Genomic DNA, 19,697 nt, shown 5'->3' with positions numbered 1-19,697 from the left:
CTGAAGGTTGATGGTGCATCGCGAAGCCGAGGGAGCCACGTCAATGTGGTGCTCTTCGAGGGCCTTCTGATTGTGTGCAATCCAGTAGCAGAGCGCATCGGTCTCGTAGGTTGGAATGACGGTGACCGGGGCGTCCGGCTCTCCCCAGCCGCGCTTCGCCTCTAGCAGGGCGTCGAGAACCTGCTGGCTAGGATTGGTACCGCTGAGCACGTAATAGCGAGCTCGCACGCGGCTGAAGAACTCCACGTCGCAATAGCCCGGGTCGCCGTGATGGGGAACATAGGTCAGGTCGACGTACACGACATCGGCGGCGTCGCGAGGTGTCGCTGCTGCTCCCGCTTCTTGGTCTTGGATGACTTGGACGAAGGATCGGGCGGAACGGGAAGGCCAAGCGGTTTGCCCCAGTCCCGAATGTCGAACGGCGCGGCAGTGTCACCGTCGCGCCGGCCGTTTGCTTGCCGCTCGGTGGAAGGGCGCCTGTAGCTCTCTGACGGTATCGTGGGGTGCTTCAGTTCGACTTGCACTCTGTGCGTCGATCCGATGCTGCTCGTGATATGCCGCTACCATGGATGCCTTCAGAGAGCTTGGCTGGTCAACGTCGCCAGCCACCCCGAGGCCGCGTTCCAGGTGATGGTGCGTCGTGAAGCGGACGGCATCGTCGACAGTAGAGGTCGGCGACGACGTGGTGCCAGCAGACGTCAACTCTTCCCGGGTGAGTACTTCGTGCTGGAACATGGACGACTGCGAGATGACGTGCGACGCCTCGCCGCGGCCGCCTTCCAGCACCCACTCTTCCCGCACGACAGTAGTGGGCTCTTCGACGTAGCTGACGACCCGACGCGCCTCGCTCCCGCCCGACATTGTGGACGCGGGCAACGTCTCCTCGACGACCACCAAGCGCTGGACGGAAGCAGTGGTGCCGGAGGGCTCCCCGTTGTGCCTGGCCCGAGTGTCATTCACAGCGGAGTGCGGACTCGGCGGTTCTGACGGCGTGTTTCCGGCCGACAATTCGACGAGTTCAGGGTAGTCCGGTTGCAGGGTCTTGCCAAACACGGGCTCCTCCACCAAGGGGCTGGCGTCGCTCAGCGAACTCTGCTCCTGGGCGGCCTCTTCGTCTTCCTCGTACAGCGGCTGCTCCTCTAGCATCTCCTTAGCCGCCTGCTTCGTCTGAGCTGCCATGAACTCCAAGATTGTCTTCGGGTCGCTACCTTCCGGGGGAAGACATGTTTCCTCGGCCGACGACGCCATCGGTAAGCGCATTTCGGCGCTGCTGCTCGGGTGGTACACAATCTGCCGAGTCTCCGTCACGTGCGTGACATGTCCGTTCCTTCTCTCCGCCAGCTCTGAAGGACGGGTCAACTCGAGCGGACGTTGGGAGGATGAGTCAGCCGACCGATGGACGACCGTCCAGCCATTTGGAGACTGTGACACCGCAGCGGCGGCCATTTCAGTTATGCGAGCTACTTCGTCCATGGCGATACTGTGAATAGATGAATCAGGATGATGCAATGTTCCTGTGTCATCAGTATGATGAATAAACGTTTCAGGAGCGCCATGATCAGACGAAACGGTGTAGACGTAGCTCCTGGACGATGTTCCAGTGACGTGATCACCTTCGTCATGTCCATCTTCCTCACGAGCATGCCTTTGTGCAGTAGAACGCAGAATCTCAAATGGAAGACCATCTTCGCCTTGACGAGAAGGCACGGTACCAGAAGAAATCACTGGATCATCTTTCTCATTATCTTCTGCAGACGTGTAGGTCCTATAGACGTAAGTAACAGTTGTACGTCTAGAGTCGTCGTCCGTGTCGTGTTGAGGTGGTTCAGAAAAGGTCGATGTTGGCCAGGTATCCGGGGGACCATCATTTTGATAAACAACTCGCCGAGAGGTGACGGTCGTGATTACTTCGCGCTGAACAGGTATCTGGCCTGTGCGGTGTAGTACAGGTGATTCGGGCGTACCTCGTCCTAAGCTCTCAACGTCGGTGTCCGTGCATGGTTTCTCCCCTATATGCTCAGGTCGCTCTTCATAAATAGAAGCTGTCATCTCTGGTGGCATGATTTCGACGCGGGAACCTTGTGCCGGCGGCCACCTTGATTCTGAAGCATCAATGCAAAGCTCTTCGGCCGACTGCGGCATGCATACTAGCTCCGTCGCAAGTCCAGCCGCAAGGCCGGCAACGAGACCGACGCTAGGTGGCGAGTGAGACGTGCCATTCAAGTGAAGCTCGTCAAAACTTTTACTAGTCTTTCGTTCAGGAGTTGGTATACCTTCTAGCGAAGCTGAAGCTGTTTCGGACGGAGGGCTGGAGCGTTGTTTCTTGTCTGTGAAGTGGTCACTGTCACTGAGTCGCCGCTCTATGTAGGCTTGCATCGCGACACCGTCATCATCCACTGCATAATCAGCCTTCTTCTCTATAACGTGATGAATAGCTTCCTCTTCTGCCCGCTTTATCTCGGAGCATAGTTCTTCAGATTCAACCATACACACCAACTCGACGGAAAGGCCCGACGCGAGCCCGGCGGCTACGGCTGCTGGTTCATCTTGCTTTACTGCGTCCACCGGAGAAGCCTGAGGAGGTGATACCCCTTCTTGTGAGTCGGCACATTTGGTGATATGAGTGATGTCCTTTCGGTAAATCGACAGACGACTGTGCTATACACACAAGCTCCGTTGGAAGTCCCGAGGAGAGCGCGGATGCCAGAGTGACATCGTCTTTAGTATTGTTGTCTTCTGATTCGGTAACCTTATGACTATCTTTGTGATGCGAGGAACTAGTGGTCGAAGTGGTGGATTGCTTCACAGACGAGCGCGATGACTCGTCCTCTTCGTCTGTTGCCATAGCTTCGAGAAATTCAGCTTCAAGAAATTTCTCTAAACGAACTTTTCTTTCAAACACTTCTTTAGATATACCGTGATCGGCATCTGACGACGAGCAGAGTGCCGAGGCATCTGTCTGGTCGGCTAGCGGTTCTATTGAAGAGTCGTCTCCTAGCTGAAACCTCAGCGTCTTGACAGGTGTAACCTCTCCAGAGACCTTGCGCCCGGGAGGCCCTTTGCCGTCTTCCGACACAGAATGAGTTTCTTTTGATTCCTTATGTGCAGCTCCCACGTTTCCATCGCTCGAATGTGCTTGTTCTTTAGGTGTTTCCCGTTCGGTTTCAGGAATCTTCATTTCCTTCCAGTCAAGCTCACGATGTTCTTCGGAAGACTTCCTTGAGGTGTCGAAACTGGCCTGATCAGTAGTACCGTGAACATCCTTGGCCGTCTGGCCTAAAACATTTTCCATAGCAGGGGAATCTATAACGCAGAGCTCTGTTTTCAAGGCGGCAAAGAGGCCTGAAGCTATGCCGTGCCCGTGAGCTACGTCAGTGACCGATTGTCGGTCTTCGGTCATAAGAATTTTCGCTGCAGGCGAGATGTGACCCTCTGGCGTTTTTGTTACCTTTTCGTCGCCAAGCGGGGCTTGTACAGCGCTCTCCTTGCCGGGGGAAATGGCAGCATAAGTCTGAGGCCCTTGTTCCATCTTTCCGATTTCTGTGGGTCTCTCTGGCTTTACAGGAAGTAAGTCGTTGCCGCTGGAGCCCAATTCAACTTGATCTAAACTAACGTGTGGTGATATAGATTCGCGGTGATCAACGGTGCTGGAAGGCTCGACTGTAGAGTCACTGTACAAACTTCCAGACCTAGAAGAATCGTCAGGGTACTCTCTTGCTGTGCTGGAAAAGCTCTCTCGGCTATCTTCTTTTTGGTAAGGCTTCTCGAGTTCTGTGTAACTTCTTTCTTCCGATGTCACACTGCACGTGGAGTCGACACTAAACCTAGCACTAGGTGAAGTTTCGAGGTGTTTACTGTATTCACGCATTAAGTCACTGTCTTTGGAGGAAGTAAGGGACCTACGACCAGATCCTGCGTCATCACTAGATGAAGTCGTTTCACTCTCGATTGAAGGCCTCTTCAATTGGCTGCCGCTTTTCTCATCACGGCGCGAGTCTCTGTCACCTGATATTTCTGTTTTCCCTGGTTCAAGTGGTGATAAAGATGCCTGCACAATATCATGCTGACTGCTGATGGACGATGAGTCTGGCACATGCCGTGAAGGTGAATCACCAGCAGGGAAATAGCGTTCTTCTGACGGTGCTCGCTTATGTGTGATAGGTGAGCCTTCAGTCTTTTCAGAAGAATAAGGAAGACTGCCAGGCTGATCTTCAGATGGAGAATGCCGAGAGTCGTGGTAATCTGCACCTTGCGGTGCTACATGGTGTTCAGCGCTTTCTTTAGTGGAATCCACAAGGTGTTGATCTTTTACAGGATGAATACCCCCTGGCAGTGAGCTGAAATCTGACTGTGGGCTGTATTTCGGCGACTCTACACCATCCATTGGGGTATCCGTGTAAGAATGAGCAGTGGCCTTGCGCGTACTGTCGTCGTCTTCGCTGGATATATCGGCTTCTGAGGAGCCCTGCGTAGATATAGGGTGCTTGGACTCTGACGTGGTGCGAGCTCTTTTAGATGCACGGGGATGCTCGGCGGCAATCCTTTTGACTGGGGACTGGGGCGGGCTTTCTGGACTGGAGGGACGAGACGCGTCTTTTTCGCCTTTGGGGCATTCTGCTGTCTTAGAATCGTCGTGGGAAGACTCGTCAGGCGCTACCGCTCTAAAGGCTTTGGCATCGACCGCGAACTCAATATCGGAAACGGAAGTGATTGAGCTGTCATAATCAACAGACACTCTCTGCTGCATGTGAGCCAGCTCTGGCGCATCAAGAGACGTCGGGCACGTCGCTCTCGGATCCTTCATCGGTTGATCTGAAATTTCCGATGATCGAGTATCCTGAAAATTGCGATGGTGTACCCATGGTGCTTCCGGCACATAGGATTCTTGCTCTTGATGAATCAGTGACGGTGAACCTCTAGAAGCTGTTTCTTTTTCATCAGCTTCAGCGTGTGGTGCTTCGTCACGTGCTTTTGTTCCTTCTGATCCAGAAGAAAGACGTGAATCGCAGACAACGCCTTTGTCTGGCGTAATCTTGAGGTCAGATGGACTTCCAGGTTCTTCTCTGTCACTGATAGTTGGCACGTCTATGTGACTTGCACTTTCGTTCAGCGGGACAGGCGAAGAACTTGGGTCCGTTGCGGAACTTGTATCCAAGTCCGACGGTAAATGAGGTACCCTCTCCTCAGAAAGGTTTTTCAGGCTGTCGTCAGCAGGGGAGGACTGTGAAATATGTGATTCAGGCACGACGCTGCCATCTTCCTGTGTTTTCGAGTCCTTGCGTGTGATTGATCCACTTTCTTGAAGCAGCGATGTTTCTGGCCTTATCTCTTCCGAAACTTCCATGTGTGCTGATGGACTCTCTGGCTTGTGTAGTGCAGTGGACAGCTCACTGGGGACAGGAACACTCTTTTCTTCTTCAGGAGCACCTGAAAAAAAGAACAACGTAATCGATGAGCATGGTTGGCCACCAATCCTATAATTCTGTTCGTGTTTTCAGCGAATGAATGAGAAGGTGTTCGTTGGCTTGTGCAAAACTATCAGCCAATTTTTTCTGGTTACCAGTCATGAAGCACTTCGATTTTTCAGTTAGTTTTCACAACGAACCTTATGTATCACTTTTTCGTAGTAAGCTCAGCTATCAGGGCTTCTTGAAGCATATCTTTCAAAGGGTCGGTCAATGGCAACGCAGATATTTCCTAAACAAGTACCACTGAGTGTTTCCAGATAAGAACGAAAGCGAGGTCCCGGTCACCATTCCCGATTTTATGAAATTTACTCAAGGCGCAGGTTTTAGACCCAGGACCATGATTTGGAAGCTAGTTATGTGAAAAAATTTTGTTCACCTAAAAATATATACAAACTGCGGCCGCAATAAAACCTTTCTGCCAATGTCTCAATTTCTGAACTTTCAGCGCACCTAGCGATAGAAACGGTGCAATTCTTGATTACAAGATTCGTTCCTATCAGAGAACAAGTGAAATACAATCTTATGAGTATTTTATTTCCTTTGCTGTCGAAGGCATTATTAATAAAGAAATCATAAGCATGGCAAATGGAACAAAATACCTGTATTTCCGTCATTTATTGCTGTAGATAAGCTAAACTGAGGATAGCAAAACTTGGTATATAATTACTTTGGTATTTGACCTTTCCTTTAAAACCGTTTTCTTACTTTAGCGCGCATTGTTATACTTAGAAAGTTTTGCTGAAACGTATGGGGTTTACCAAGAACGTCGAAGTTTGAAAATAGTTCTCTCAAAAGGCCATTTTTAATTTTAAGAAAGCATTCTAATTGAAGTCAAGGACGTTGTCTACCATTCTGCGTAAAAAAACGTGTCATTATTTCAGTTGCTAACAAGTCATAATGCGCCAAGTATGACCAACTCAGCCTAGCGGCCGTGCCATTCTTTATGTACCCGCACTAGCCTACATTCGCCAACATTAGGCAAATACTAGCCAAAACTAGTCGAAACTATTCATCTTAGCCAGCACTAGCTGCAATCAGCCATAACTTACGCAGCATAAACCAACGCAAGCCGCCATTATGCATCATTCAGCCAAAGTGCCATTACGCGTTATTCAGCTTTCCGCTGCGTGATTCAGCCAACATTACCAAATTCAAACTATAGTACTAACCGGGGCTTGCAGTATGCGATTAAATGCGGTGGTCAAGATGAGGTAGTCTGCGAGTAAATGCGGTAGCGAAACCTAGCGAACATTAACCAGTGCTAACCAGTTCGCGTGTAAGAAAATATGGTTGATAAGGACACCGGTGTTGCGGCACCTGTAGTTGGCTAGTCTTTGTCTGTATCAACTGCATTTTGTTACTGTGTCACGTTGTTACAGACGCACACACACGTTTTTTCACGATATGGCCAAAGCGTTAAGCATTAATAATTTTAGTTACCTTTTACGAGCAAATGCCCAGAGCCTGAGGGTTCGCGTTGGTCCTCGGAGCCGAGAGGCGCATCGTCGTGGGGTTGAAACGCTGTCGTGCTGTCTTCGGACAGCCTGGATTGCAGCTCGACCGCATCTTCTGAAACCTGTATTTTGTCAGGTTCAGAGTGAGTCACTTCATCCCAATCGTCCTTGGTAATTTGGTCTAGAATGGTTGAAAGCGCTTCATCACGTTTCTTTGTTGAGTCCGGTGACTTGTCCAAGCCTTTGTCACCACTTTCTGCGTGTGTACCGCTGGGCACGTATTTTGAGGAATCAGCTGGTGGTATATCTTTTGCCGTTGGCAAGTCGTGTTCTTTTGGGGTAACATGACAATCTACAGACTCGTCAAGCACTAACTGACTTTTTATGACTTCCAAAAGCTGTCTTCCTTCCTCGTCTTGTGATGGTGACGGCAACATCATGGTTTCGTCCAACGCTTTAGCAAGTGTATTCGACGTTTCTTCGAGAAAGTCCCTTTTAAGAACCTCTGTAGGCGATCTAAAGTCATATCCCGTCGTAACACCACTAGCTGGAAGAACGCTTTCATCGCAAGTTTTGTCGTCGCACTGCTCCTCCTTAGCAAGGATGTCTCTTGAGTCATCTTTTTGTACGACACTGCGAAACGAGTCTTCACTGACGGAGCTCTTCGGGCTGCCCGTTGATAACGCGCCTCCAGGGCTAGTGGAATCAGTGGCAGTCACACACTCTTCCAACAGTTCTTTCGCTTTACTGTACAAACTCGTGACGGCACCGGGAGCAGCGTCGAGAGAGAGGTAGAATTCCTGCTTGGTCACGTCCATTTTCACTTCACCTGTAGAAGAAGGCTTAGGTGAGACACTCTTGTCCAAGCTGCCATCGGCTGGCGGTACACAACTTGTGTCTGCTGGCAGCTCCTTGCCTGCGTGGTCTTCTTGGTCACGATGTGCAGGTGACGCGTGTATTTTGAGTTGATCATCTGATTGTTCCGATATAATCTCGCTTTCAGCACGCAGCACTGATTCTTCATGCGCTTTTAAAGAGTCGGCTTTATCTCCGCTTTTTAGGGCTGCTCCTTGTAATGCCTCGCGGCTATCTCGGTCTCTGTCTTGTGAAACAATAGAAGAAATTTTATGTTCATCGCTTCCTTTGGCGTCTTCTGTTTCCGGCACTTTATCACTTTGCAGGTGCTCTTCGCTGATAGCAGCGTCCGTTTCAATTTCCTGGTGACTGAGTTTATCGATCTTGCGTAAATGTTCGGCTTCAGTCGCTTTGTCTGCTATGGAATCGCCAGACGCTATCTTTTCAGATGGCAGGCTTACTTGTGCAGCCGACAACGATGTTCCTTCGGAGATATCAGGTTTAGAATCAAGTGATTCGACGATGGATTTCTTCTCCGAGAACATCGTATCCACCGCTTCATTTTGTAGCATTGCAGGAAATGAAGAGTCCCCTTTCTGGGCTGATAATTTTGGGATTGCGTTAACGTCTGTCTTTAGCTCGTGTGCGTCTTCAGAAGTGAGTGGGTAAGAAGGGAGATCACTCGCTTTGTCAGCTGTTGTTTCAAGCGCACCATAAAGGTCATCAGGGCGGCCAGTACCTTTACTGATATCAGAATGAAGTATCTGGCGTTCGGCAGTCTGTCGGAACGGAGGGATCACAGTCGTCTGGTTTAAGACTATCTGTTTCGTCACGCAGTGCTTGAATATCATGTTGCGCAGTTTCTTCAGATACTTTAGAGGCGTCATCAGATAGCTCAGAAACCGCAGGGGCATTGTCTTTTTCAAATTTTTTTGTCTGTGTATGTTGGTGTTCAGATGGCTTTTCGCTACATTTCGTGAAGCCTGGCAACCTATCCTCTTGTAACGGACCGTCATCCTTTTCAGTGGCTGAGTGATCTTTATCAGAGCTTGCTCGAGAAAAACTTGGTGGCACATCATCTTCATCTTCAAGCTGTTTCTGAGCTTGTTCTTTGGCAGCAATAAGGTCTTCAGCAATGGTGCCATCTACCTCCGGAATCAAAGCAGTAGATGGAAGAATATCATAATCTTCCGGAAGGTAGCCCGGCTGATGCAAGTCTGATGCTTCTGCCGGCAGCGCGGCGTCAGAGGAGCAGGTATCACCGAATAGGAATGATTGTGAAGCAACACTTCCCCGCAATTGAATGTCTTCAACGTCTTGTTGAGGTCCCTCGTCCTTACTTATTTTTCGCAAATGATCTGCCGGAGGTGATTCTTCAGAAGTAGATGGCTTGTGTTCTTCAGGATGCTTAACTTCCTTTGTCTCCAAATGTGGCACAGTGACCCCATCCTGTGGTACTTGCAGCCCATCGTCACCGCTATCCACATCTTTTGGTTGTATTTGACCTAATATGCCACCTGACGGCTCCTCTTTTGGCTTAAGTATCTGTTCTTTTCCATGCTCGTCTTGAATCTCGGTAATATGTACGCCGTCGTATGGCGCATTTTCGGAATCTGCATGCAAGTGGAGGGCATCATCCTCAATAGAGTGAGATGGAGAGGTTACTACACCTTCATCTACCACCTCGTCAACTGCTGATTCAATATCCTGAACTTCATGAACTTCCGCCGTAGTTTTGTCGAGTTCGATGTCACTTCGAATACTTGTATGACCATCTTCATCAGCGGTCTCGTCACCAGGAGACGTAACAATTCCTTCTTGGTCAAGTGAGCTTTGCTCTGACAATCTTGCTTTTTCATATTTATCGATTTGTTCGGCTATGATTTCCTCAGATTTTGTTTCTGGTTTATCTTTGCTGGAGACGACCATCTCAGGCTCCTGGTGTCCGAACGGAGAGACCGGTTCTTGAGTAGCATATCTGTCAAGGATATCCTTCATATCGTTTGATTCGCGTTTGTCGCCAGCAGATGGTGAAATGTCACGGACATACTGTTCTTCCTTCTGTATTTCTCTCCCTGGACTTTCCAAGTCACCAGTTTGCAGGTCTAGTTGGTCAGCGGCGGCTGGGATCTCGCTTGCTGATGTTGCACGTTTTTCATCTCCTGAACCAACTGTTTTCATATCAGGCTTGATATGCGTTTCGTCTACGACCTCTTCTACCTTTGATGCAGGTTTCTCAGTCTCTGGTTCACGTTTTTCGAGAAAGTCAAGCTGAGACGGCTTCTCGTCTGCCAGTTCTGGCACAACACCTGTGTCTGCTGGTTGGTAGACCTGTGGTTCTTCCTTGTCAGCGCATTGAGGCGTAACAGGCTTTGTATCGGCGGTGCCCGTGAGGGCCTCCACAGGAATCTTATCGTCTAGCTTGCCCTCAAGTTCGTCTATTTGCTTCCCAATACCCCCAGGCTTGCTGGAAGTTTCTTGTTTTTCACGATGTTCAGGTTCTGCTGTCTTTTCATGCGGGATCTCTGACAGAGTACTTATAGGAGACCTCTGTCCTGCTTCCAGAATCTCCAATTCTTGCTTTTCAAGAACTTCGAGCTCAGGAGCCTTATAATCTGCAACATAAAAGGCAGTACTGACAGGAGTCTGCAGCGCTTGCTCCTCGAAACATGGTTTTTCACTTGCGATATCTTCTTGCTTCGTGGGCTTTCTCTCTTCAGCCTCTTTCAAGGTGCTAGCAGAAGCCGTGTCTTCTGGCTTCTCAAGGTGAAGTTCTTGCTCGTCATACTCAGGAGGCTTTCTGTCCACAACCGTTGTCATAAAACTTATCGAAGCTTCGCATACTGGTTTCTCTGTCTGTGTTTTATCCCTCTTTTCTTCTGGTGTCTCGCTTAGCGGTTTTTCATTGCCGCTATCACCAGGCTTCAGAGGCTTTCCATGGAGAGCTGTCTTTTCGACATCCTCGGCCTTGACAGGTTTTGCATCCGTGATTTCTGCTGTTTCACTCACAGGAGTCGGAACCTCTTTTTCATGAATGTCATTTCCTGGCGACTCGCGATGTACTGTGTCTAGGATTTCGTGCAAGTCACTTGCTTGTGTTTTAGCAACTGACTTCTCGATCTGAGGTTCGCCCTCATGAGAATCATCTTGCTTGGTGGGTTCTTTATCCGTCAGCATTGGCGTGACACTGATATCGTCCGGCATTTCTAGGTATTCATGTTCCCTTTGGATATCATCCACTCCGGAAGGTAATCTCTCCGCAACCTCAGCAACTGCAGTCATAGCAATTTCCTCAGCTGGCGTCCCGATCCCTTGTTCTATTGTCTGGATACTGCCAGGCTCTGACAGCTTTCTTTCAGTGCTTTCTGACACAGCACTGACAGGAGTATCTTTAGCTGGTCTCTCAATATCAGACTTCTCTTTTTGAATGCCCTCTGGCTCGCCAGGTTTCTTTTCTTGCTCTACTGCTGGGACAATTTCCTGTTCGGCAGATGCCTTCTCTACGACCTCTGGCACAGAGCTCTCAAAACTATTATCAGCTGGTCTTTCAGCCTCCGGCTCCATCTTTCGGATGTCGACTGGCTCTGCAAGCTCCTTCTCCGCCACCACGTCCAGTGATTTAGCCGCACTATCTTCAGCTGTTTCATCTTCTTTTTGAATATTTGTGACAATCTCAGGCTCGGCAGGTATTTCTCTTTCAAATGCTGGTACGGCGCTCAAAATGGTCTCAGGCTCGGTAGGTCGCTTCTCCCCTTCTGGCACTGGACTCACAGAAATATCTTCAGCTGGCCCCTCAATCCTCGGTTCTACCTTTCCCTCACTTGCAAGCTCCGTAGCTTTCTTTTCCTGGACTTTAGGCACTGTACTTACACGAGCCTCCTCTTGGTACCTTACAATTTCCGGTTCGAGCTTTCCGACATTCTCAGGATCAGGGGATTTCTTCCCTGTGTCCTTAAGCAATGAATCCAAAGCATCCGGTTCCGGTGGTGTCCCAATCTCCGGTTCAACTTTTTCGACACTCTGAGGCAGAGGTTTTGTATGTTTTTTCTCCCCCTCTTCCGTCATTGCACTCAAAGGAAGCTGTCCAGTTGCCTTCTCAATCTCCTGTTCCAACTTCTCAACGCTCTCACGTTCCGCAGGTCTCTTCTCTGTGACCTGAGATATCGCGCTTATAGGGGTCTCTTCAATCGGTCTTTCGATTTCAGGTTTCACCATTTCTGCACTGTCAGGTTCAGCAGGCTTCTTATCCTCGACCTCAGCCACCACACTGACAGGTGGTTTTTCAACCTCCGGTTCGAGCTTTTCGACCCTTTCCGGTTTCTTCACGACCTCCGGCACTGCACTGACAATCTTTAGTTCCAGCTTTTCCGCACTTTCCGGTTCTGTAGGCTTCTTCTCGATATCAAGAACTGCACTGAAAGCCGGCTCCGCAGCAGGTCTCCCAGTCTCTGGTGATATCGTTTTCATAGTCTCAGGTTGGGCCGGCATTTTCTCTTCGACTTCATGTACTGTACCCGAAGGAGTTTTTTCAGGTTCTCTCTTACTCTCCGGTTCCTGTTCTTCGATGCCCTCCTCTTCTGCCGTTTTCTTCTCGTCGGCCTCAGGCAGTGTGCTGACAGGAATTTCCTCAGGCGACCTCTCAATCTCCGGCTCGAGCTTTTCCATGCCCTCGTGTTCTGTAGGTTCCTTCAGGTCGACCTCACTAATTGCGGTAACTTGAGTCTCCTTAGGTGGTTTTGCAATCTCTGCTTCCAGCTTTACGACGCCCATACATTCTTCAGGTTCTGAGGGTTTCTTTTCAACCTCTGCAGCTGCACTAACAAAAGTCACTTCAGTTGGTGCCCCAATTATTTGTTCCAGCCTTTCAACACCGTCATGTTTCTTCTGTTCGACCTCAGGCATTGCACTTACAAGAGTCTTTTCTGCTGGTCTGTCGAATTCAGGTTCTACCATTTTCTCACTATCTGGCTTGACAGACTTCTCCTCTTCCTTGGAAACTGTACCTGCAGGAATCTCCTCACGTGGCATGTCATGCTCCACTTCCAGCTTTTGGACACTCTCATGCGCCATAGGTTTCTCCTGGTCAACATCAGACACTGCACTCACATGGGTTTCCTCCGGTGATTTCTGAACCTTTGGTTCGAGCCTTTCGACACCCTCTTTTTCTGTAGGTTTCTTCTGCTCGACCTCAGGCACTGCAATCACAGGAGTTTCCCCTGGTGGCTTCTCAACCTCCGGTTCAAGCCTTTCGACTCCAGGTTTCTTCAGCTCAACTTGAGGCAATGCGCTCACAGTAGTTTCTTCAGCTGGGCTTTCAATCTCCGGTTGCAGCCTTTCGACACCCTTATGTTCTGTATGTTCCTTCTGTTCGATCTCAGGCAGGGGGATAAATGTAGTCTCTTCAGCTGGTGTCTCAATCTGCCGTTCAGGCTTTTCGATTCCCTCGTGCTGCGTAGGTTTCTTCTGGTCCAACTGAGGCACAGCATCCAGAGGAGTCTCTTCAAGTGGCCTCTCGAATATTGGTTTTATTTTTTCGACACCCTCATGTTCTGCATGTTTCTTCTGCTCGGCCTCAGGCACTGCTCTGACGGTAGTCTCTTCAGCTGGCCTCTCAATCACTGGTTTCAGCTTTTCAAAACCATCATGTTCTGTAGGTTCCTTGTGGACGACCTCAGGCGCTCCACTCAGCCCAGTTTCTTCAAATGGCTTCTCAATCTTTGTTTCGAGCATTTTGACCCGCTCGTGCTCTGTCTTTTTCTTGTGCTCAATCTCAGGCACGGCACCCATAGCAGTCTCTTCATATGCCATCGCAACATCCGGTTGCAGCTTTTCGACACCCACAAATTCTTCAGGTTTCTTCTGCTCGAGGTCAGGCATTGATCTCATAGGAGTTTCCTCAGGTAGCCTGTCCATATCCAGTTCCAGCTTTTCGACACCCTCCTGCTCTGTAGGCTTCGACTCGACCTCAGGCACTTCGCTCGCAGGAGTTTCGGCAGCTGGCCTCTCAACCTCCGGGTGGAGCTTTTCGACACTCTCCTGATCTTCAAGCTTCTTAGACTCGAGCTCAGGCACTGCACTCGCAAGTGTTTCCTCAGTTGACCTCTCAACTTCCGGTTGCAGCTTTTCGACACCCTCCTGTTCTATAGGCTTCTTCGACTCGACCTCAGGCACTGCCCTCACAGGTGTTTCCTCAGTTGACCCCTCAACCTCCATTTCCAGCCTTTCGTCGTCCTCATGCTCTAAAGGCTTCTTTGACTCGACCTCAGGTACTGCACTGACCGGTTTTTTCTCAGTTGACGTCTCCACCCCCCGTTCCAGCTTTTCGACAACCTCATGTTCTGTAGGCTTCTTCGACTCGACCTCAGGCACTGCGCTCATAGAAGTTTCCTCAGTTGCTCTATCAAGCCCCCGTTCCAGCTTTTCAGCACCCTCTAGTTCTGTGGGAATCTTCGAATCTACCTTAGGCGCTGCACTCACAGGTGTTTCCTCAGTTGATTTCTCAACCTCCGGATGGAGCTTTTCGAAACCCTCCTGCTCTGAGGGCTTCTTCGAACAGACTTCAGGTAATGCGCTCACAGGAGTTTGCTCAGTCGGCCTCCCAACCTCCGGTTCCTCGATTTCGACACCCTCCTGTTCTACAGGCTTCTTCGACTCGACCTCAGGCACAACACTAACAGGTTTTTCCTCAGCTGATATTTGAACCTTCCGTGCAAGGTTTTCGTCAACCTCATATTCTGCAGGCTTCTTTGACTCGACCCCAGGCACTGCACTGACAGGAGTTTTAACAGTTGGACTTTCAACCTCCCGTTCCAGCTTCTCGACAACCTCATGTTCTGTAGGCTTCTTCGACTCTACCTCAGGCAGGGCGCTCACAGGAGTTTCCTCAGTTGATCTTTCAACCTCCCGTTCCAGGTCCTCGGTGCCCTCTGGTTTTGTAGGCTTCTTCGACTCTACCTCAGGCACTGCACTTACAGGTGTTTCCTCAGTTGGCCTCTCAACGTCCGGTTGCAGCTTTTCCACACCCCTCTGTTCTGAAGGCTTCTTCGACTCGATCTCGGGCACTGCACTAGTAGGTTTTTCCTCAGTTGACGTCTCAACCTCCGGCTGCAGCTTTTCGGAAATCTCCTTTTCTGTAGGCTTCTTCGACTCTTCTTGAGGCACTGGGCTCACAGGAGTTCGCTCAGTCGGCCTCTCAACTTCCATTTCCTGGATTTCGATACTATCCAGTTCTGCAGACTTCTTCGACACGACTTCAGCCACTGCGCTAACAGGCTTTTCCTCAGTTGATGTCTCCACCTCCAGTTCCGGCTTTTCGTCAAACTCATGTTCTGTAGGCTTCTTCGGCTCGACCTTAGGCACTTCGCTCACAGGAGTTTCAACAGTTGGTCTTTCGACCTCCCGTTCCAGGTCCTCGGTACCCTCTGGTTCTGTAGGCTTCTTCGACTCTACCTCAGGCACCGCACTCACAGATGTTTCCTGAGTTGGCCTCTCAACCTCCGGTTGCAGATTTTCGACACCCTTCTGTTCTGAAGGCTTCTTTGACTCTACCTCAGGCACTGCACTCACAGATGTTTCCTCAGTTGGCCTCTCAACCTCCGGTTGCAGCTTTTCGACACCCTTCTGTTCTGAAGGCTTCTTCGACTCGATCTCCGGCACTGCACTAACAGGTTTTTCGCCAGTTGACGTCTCAACCTCCGGCTGCAGCTTTTCTGTAGGCATCTTCGGCTCTTTCTGAGGCACTGCGCTCACAGGAGTTTGCTCAGTCGGCCTCTCAACTTCCGTTTCCTGTATTTCGACACCATCGAGTTCTGCAGGCTTCTTTGACTCGACTTCGGCCACTGCACTAACAGGTTTTTCCTCAGTTGATGTCTCAACCTCCAGTTCCAGCTTTTCGTCAACCTCATGTTCTGTGGGCTTCTTCGGCTCGAACTGAGGCACTGCGGTCACAGGAGTTTCAACAGTTGGTCTTTCAACATCCCGTTCCAGCTTCTCGGCAACCTCATGTTCTGTTGGCTTCTTCGACTCGACCTGAGGCAGGGCGCTCGCAGGAGTTTCCTCAGTTGGCCTTTCAACCTCCCGTTCCAGGTTCTCGGCACCCTCTGGTTCTGTAGCCTTCTTCGACTCCACCTCAGGCACTGCACTCACAGGTGTTTCCTCAGTTGGCCTCTCAACCTCCGGTTGCAGCTTTTCGACACCCTTCTTTTCTGAAGGCTTCTTCAAATCGACATCAGGCACTGCACTAATAGGTTTTTCCTCAGTTGACGTCTCAACCTCCCGTTCCAGCTTTTGGACATCCTCGTGTTCTGTGGGCTTTTCCGGCTCAACCCCAGGGACTGCACTCACTGGAGTTTCTTCAGTTGGCCTCTCAACCTCCGATTGGAGCTTTTCGGCCCCAGCATGTTCTGTAGGCTTTTCAACATCGACCCCAGGGACTGCACTCACTGAAGTTTCCTCAGTTGGCCTCTCAACCTCCGGTTGGAGCTTTTCGGCACCATCGCGTCCTGTAGGCTTTTCTGGCTCGACCCCAGACAGTGCACTCACTGGGGTTCCCTCAGTTGGCCTCTCAACCTCGGGTTGCAGCTTTTCGACGCCATCATGCTCTGTAGGCTTTTCCGTCTCGACCCCAGGGACTGCACTCAATGGGGATTCCTCAGTGGGACTCTCAACTTTAGGTTGGAGCTTTTCGACGCCATCATGTTCTGTAGGCTTTTCCGGCTCGACCCCAGGGACTGCACTCACTGAAGTTTCCTCAGTTGGCCTCTCAACCTCCGGTTGGAGCTTTTCGAGGCCATCATGTGCTGTAGGCTTTTCCGGCTCGACCCCAGGGACTGCACTCACTGAAGTTTCCTCAGTTGGCCTCTCAACCTCCGGTTGGAGCTTTTCGACACCATCATGTCCCGGAGGCTTTTCTGACTCGACCCCAGGCACTGCACTCACTGGGGTTCCCTCAGTTGGCCTCTCAACCTCGGGTTGGAGCTTTTCGACGCCATCATGCTCTGTAGGCTTCTTCGACTCGACCGCGTGCACCGCACTCACTGGGGTTCCCTCAGTTGGTCTCTCAACCTCAGGTTGGAGCTTTTCGACGCCATCATGTTCTCCAGGCTTTTCCGGCTCGATCGCAGGGACTGCACTCACTGGGGTTTCCTCAGGCGGCCTATCAACCTCCGGTTGGAGCTTTTCGACGTCATCATGTTCTCTAGACTTTTCCGGCTCGACCTCAGGGACTGCACTCACTGGGGTTTCCTCAGTGGGCTTCTCAACCTCCGGTTGGAGCTTTTCGACACCATCATGTTCTGTAGGCTTCTTCGACTCGACCGCGTGCACTGCACTTACTGGAGTTTCATCAGTTGGCCTCTCAACCTCAGGTTGGAGCTTTCCGACGTCATCATGTTCTTCAGGCTTTTCAGGCTCGACCCCAGTCACTGCACTCACTGGCGTTACCTCAGTTGGCCTCTCAACCTCCGGTTGGAGTTTTTCCACACCCTCTAGACCTGTAGGCGTCTTCGGCTCGACACCATGGATTGCACTGACTGGAGCTTCCTGAGTTGGCTTTTCAACTCCCCGTTCCCGCTTTTCGACATACTCATGTTCTGCAGGCTTCTTCGGCTGGACCTCAGGCACTACACTCACTGGAGATTCCCGAGTTGGCCTCTCAACCTCCGGTTGGAGCTTTTCGACGCCATCGTGTTCTGTAGGCATTTCCGGCTCAATCCCAGGCAATGCACTCACTAAAGTTTCTTGAGTTGGCCTCTCAACCTCCGGTTGGAGGTCTTCGACATCATCTTGTTCTGCAAGCTTCTTCGGCTGGACCTCAGGCACTGCACCTACTGGAGTTTCTTCAGTTGGCCTCTCAACCTTCGGTTGGAGTTTTTCGATACCCTCCTGTTCTGCTGGCTTCATAGGCTGGACCTCAGATACTGCACTCACTGGAGTTTCCTCAGTTGGCCTTTCAACCTCCCATTCCAGCTTTTCGCCATCCTTGTGTTCTGTAGGCTTCGGCTCGACCACAGGCAGTGTACTCACTGCAATTTCTTTGGTTGGCCTCTCAACCTCTGGCTGTGGCTTTTCAACGACCTCCTCTTCTGTACGTTTCTTCCGTTCGACCTGAGGCACTACTCTCACAGGGGTTACCTCCGTTGGCCTCGGAAGCTCCGGCTGCAGCTTTTCGACACCCTCGTGTTCTGTAGCAATCATCGCCTCGACTTCAGGCCCTGTGCTAACAGGAGTTTCAATAATTGACCTCTCAACCTCCGGTTGTGGCTTTTCAACACCCTCCTCTTGTGTAGGTTTCTTCGGTTCGCCCTCAGGCACTGCGGTCACATGAGTTTCCGCGGTTGACCTCTCAACCTCCCGTTCGAGCTTTTCAACACTTTCCTGTTCTGTAGGCTTCATAGCCTCGACTTTAGGCACTTCGCTAAAAGTAGTTTCCGCAGCCGGCCTCTCAACATCCAGTTCCAGCTTTTCGACACCCTCTTGTGCTGCAGGCTTCTTCGGCTCGAGCTCAGCCACTGCGCTCACATGTGTTTCCTCTGTTGGACTTTCTACCTCCCGTTCCATTTTTTCATCACTCTCATGTTCTGTAGGCCTCTTGGAGTCGACCACAGGCACTGCACTCACAGGAGCTTTCTCAATGGGACTCTCAACTTCCGGTTGCAGCTTTTCGACACACTCATGTTCTGCAGGCTTCATCGCCGTGACCTCTGGTTCTGCACTTGCAGGCAATACCTCCATTGGCCTCTCAATCTGCGGGTGCAGCTTTTCGACAACCTCGTGTTCTGTAGTCTTCTTCGGCTTGACCTCAGGCACTGCACTCACAGGAGTTTCCTCAGTTGGGCTTTCAATCTCCGGTTGCAACTCTTTGACATCCTCATGTTCTTTAGGCTTCTTCAGCTCGACGTCAGGCACTGCGTCCCGAAGAGTCTCATCAGCTGGTCTCTCAATTTCTGGTTCCGCGTGTTGCAATATTTCAGACTTGGCTGGTTTCTGCTCATCGACCCCAGCCACTGAAGTGTAAGGAGTCTCCTCAGGTTTTGTTTTAATTTCAGTTTCTTTCTCTTTGACGCTTTCAGGCTTTGCGTGCTTTTCTGCCACATGAGATCCTACATCCACAAGGGTTTCTCCAGCTGGTGTCTCAATCCAAGGCTCTTCTATCTGAGTGCCCTCATGCTCGGCAGGCTTTGCTACATCACGCACTGCGGTGGAAGGAGTCTTCTCTGACGGTCTTTCAAGCGCTGGCACGGCGTTTTGAACACTCTGAGACTCATCAGGTTGCTTCGGAATTTCTGGTTCCACTTTTTCAGAACTCTCGGTCTCGGTAGGCCTCTTCTCCAAGAACTCAGAGACAACGCTGACACTAGTCGGCTCATCTGCTCTCTCAATTGCAGGCTCCACCTTTTCGGCATCCTCAGACTCGGCAGGCTTTCTTAGTGCAGTGTCCGATGGTTCAGTCGCGTGAATATCAGGAGCTGTTTCTTTAATTTCTTGGTCCACCTTTTCGACTGTTTCAGATTTTGGAGGTGTCTTGTCGGCGAACTCAGGAACCGGGCTCTCAGTGGTACCCTCTGCTGGTCGGCCAGTAGTTGGCTGCAGTTTTTCTGTAGTCTCAGGCTCGGCAGTCTCTTTTTTGACTACCTCAGGAGCTTCGCTAACTGGAGCTCCCTCCACTGGTTTCTCAAGTTCTGGTTGCACCTTTTCTGTTAGGGCTCCTGCTGGTTCCGCGTCGGCTTCTTGAGGTGGATGGACAATTTCCTCATCTTCCATGGCGATTTCTCCTTCAATGGAGTCGACGGAGTCCCTCCTCTTGATTTCGAGAACTTGTTCTCTGGAAACAAGCTGATGTTTTTCCATAGCTTCGAGTATCTCGTCTCTAGAGGATGGCGCTGTGCCGTCTCCGACTTCGCGGGGCGTGTCCAGAGAGTCC

The 19,697-nt window shown here is 50.6% G+C and overlaps 2 protein-coding genes across 2 annotated transcripts in view; both read right to left on the bottom strand.

The window, feature by feature from the left end:
• Positions 1–66: 66 nt before the first annotated feature.
• On the bottom strand, positions 67–8,349 carry LOC119391223 (uncharacterized). Its single transcript, XM_049414626.1, is given in 3 exon segments — positions 67–2,637; positions 2,639–5,427; positions 6,909–8,349. Coding segments are annotated over 3 exon segments (6,435 nt in total). The 3' UTR covers positions 67–432.
• A 178-nt stretch (positions 8,350–8,527) lies between these two features.
• LOC119390038 (microtubule-associated protein futsch-like) overlaps positions 8,528–19,697 on the bottom strand; it is a 143,507-nt gene continuing 132,337 nt past the window's right edge. The window contains 2 exon segments of the mRNA XM_049414625.1: positions 8,528–15,226; positions 15,326–19,696. Of these exon segments, the coding sequence (XP_049270582.1) occupies positions 8,528–15,226; positions 15,326–19,696 (11,070 nt within the window).

The sequence above is a fragment of the Rhipicephalus sanguineus genome, chromosome 4, assembly GCF_013339695.2.
Source record: "Rhipicephalus sanguineus isolate Rsan-2018 chromosome 4, BIME_Rsan_1.4, whole genome shotgun sequence".
Classification (NCBI taxonomy): Eukaryota; Metazoa; Arthropoda; class Arachnida; order Ixodida; family Ixodidae; genus Rhipicephalus; species Rhipicephalus sanguineus.
This window is presented reverse-complemented; position numbering and strand designations above follow the sequence as displayed.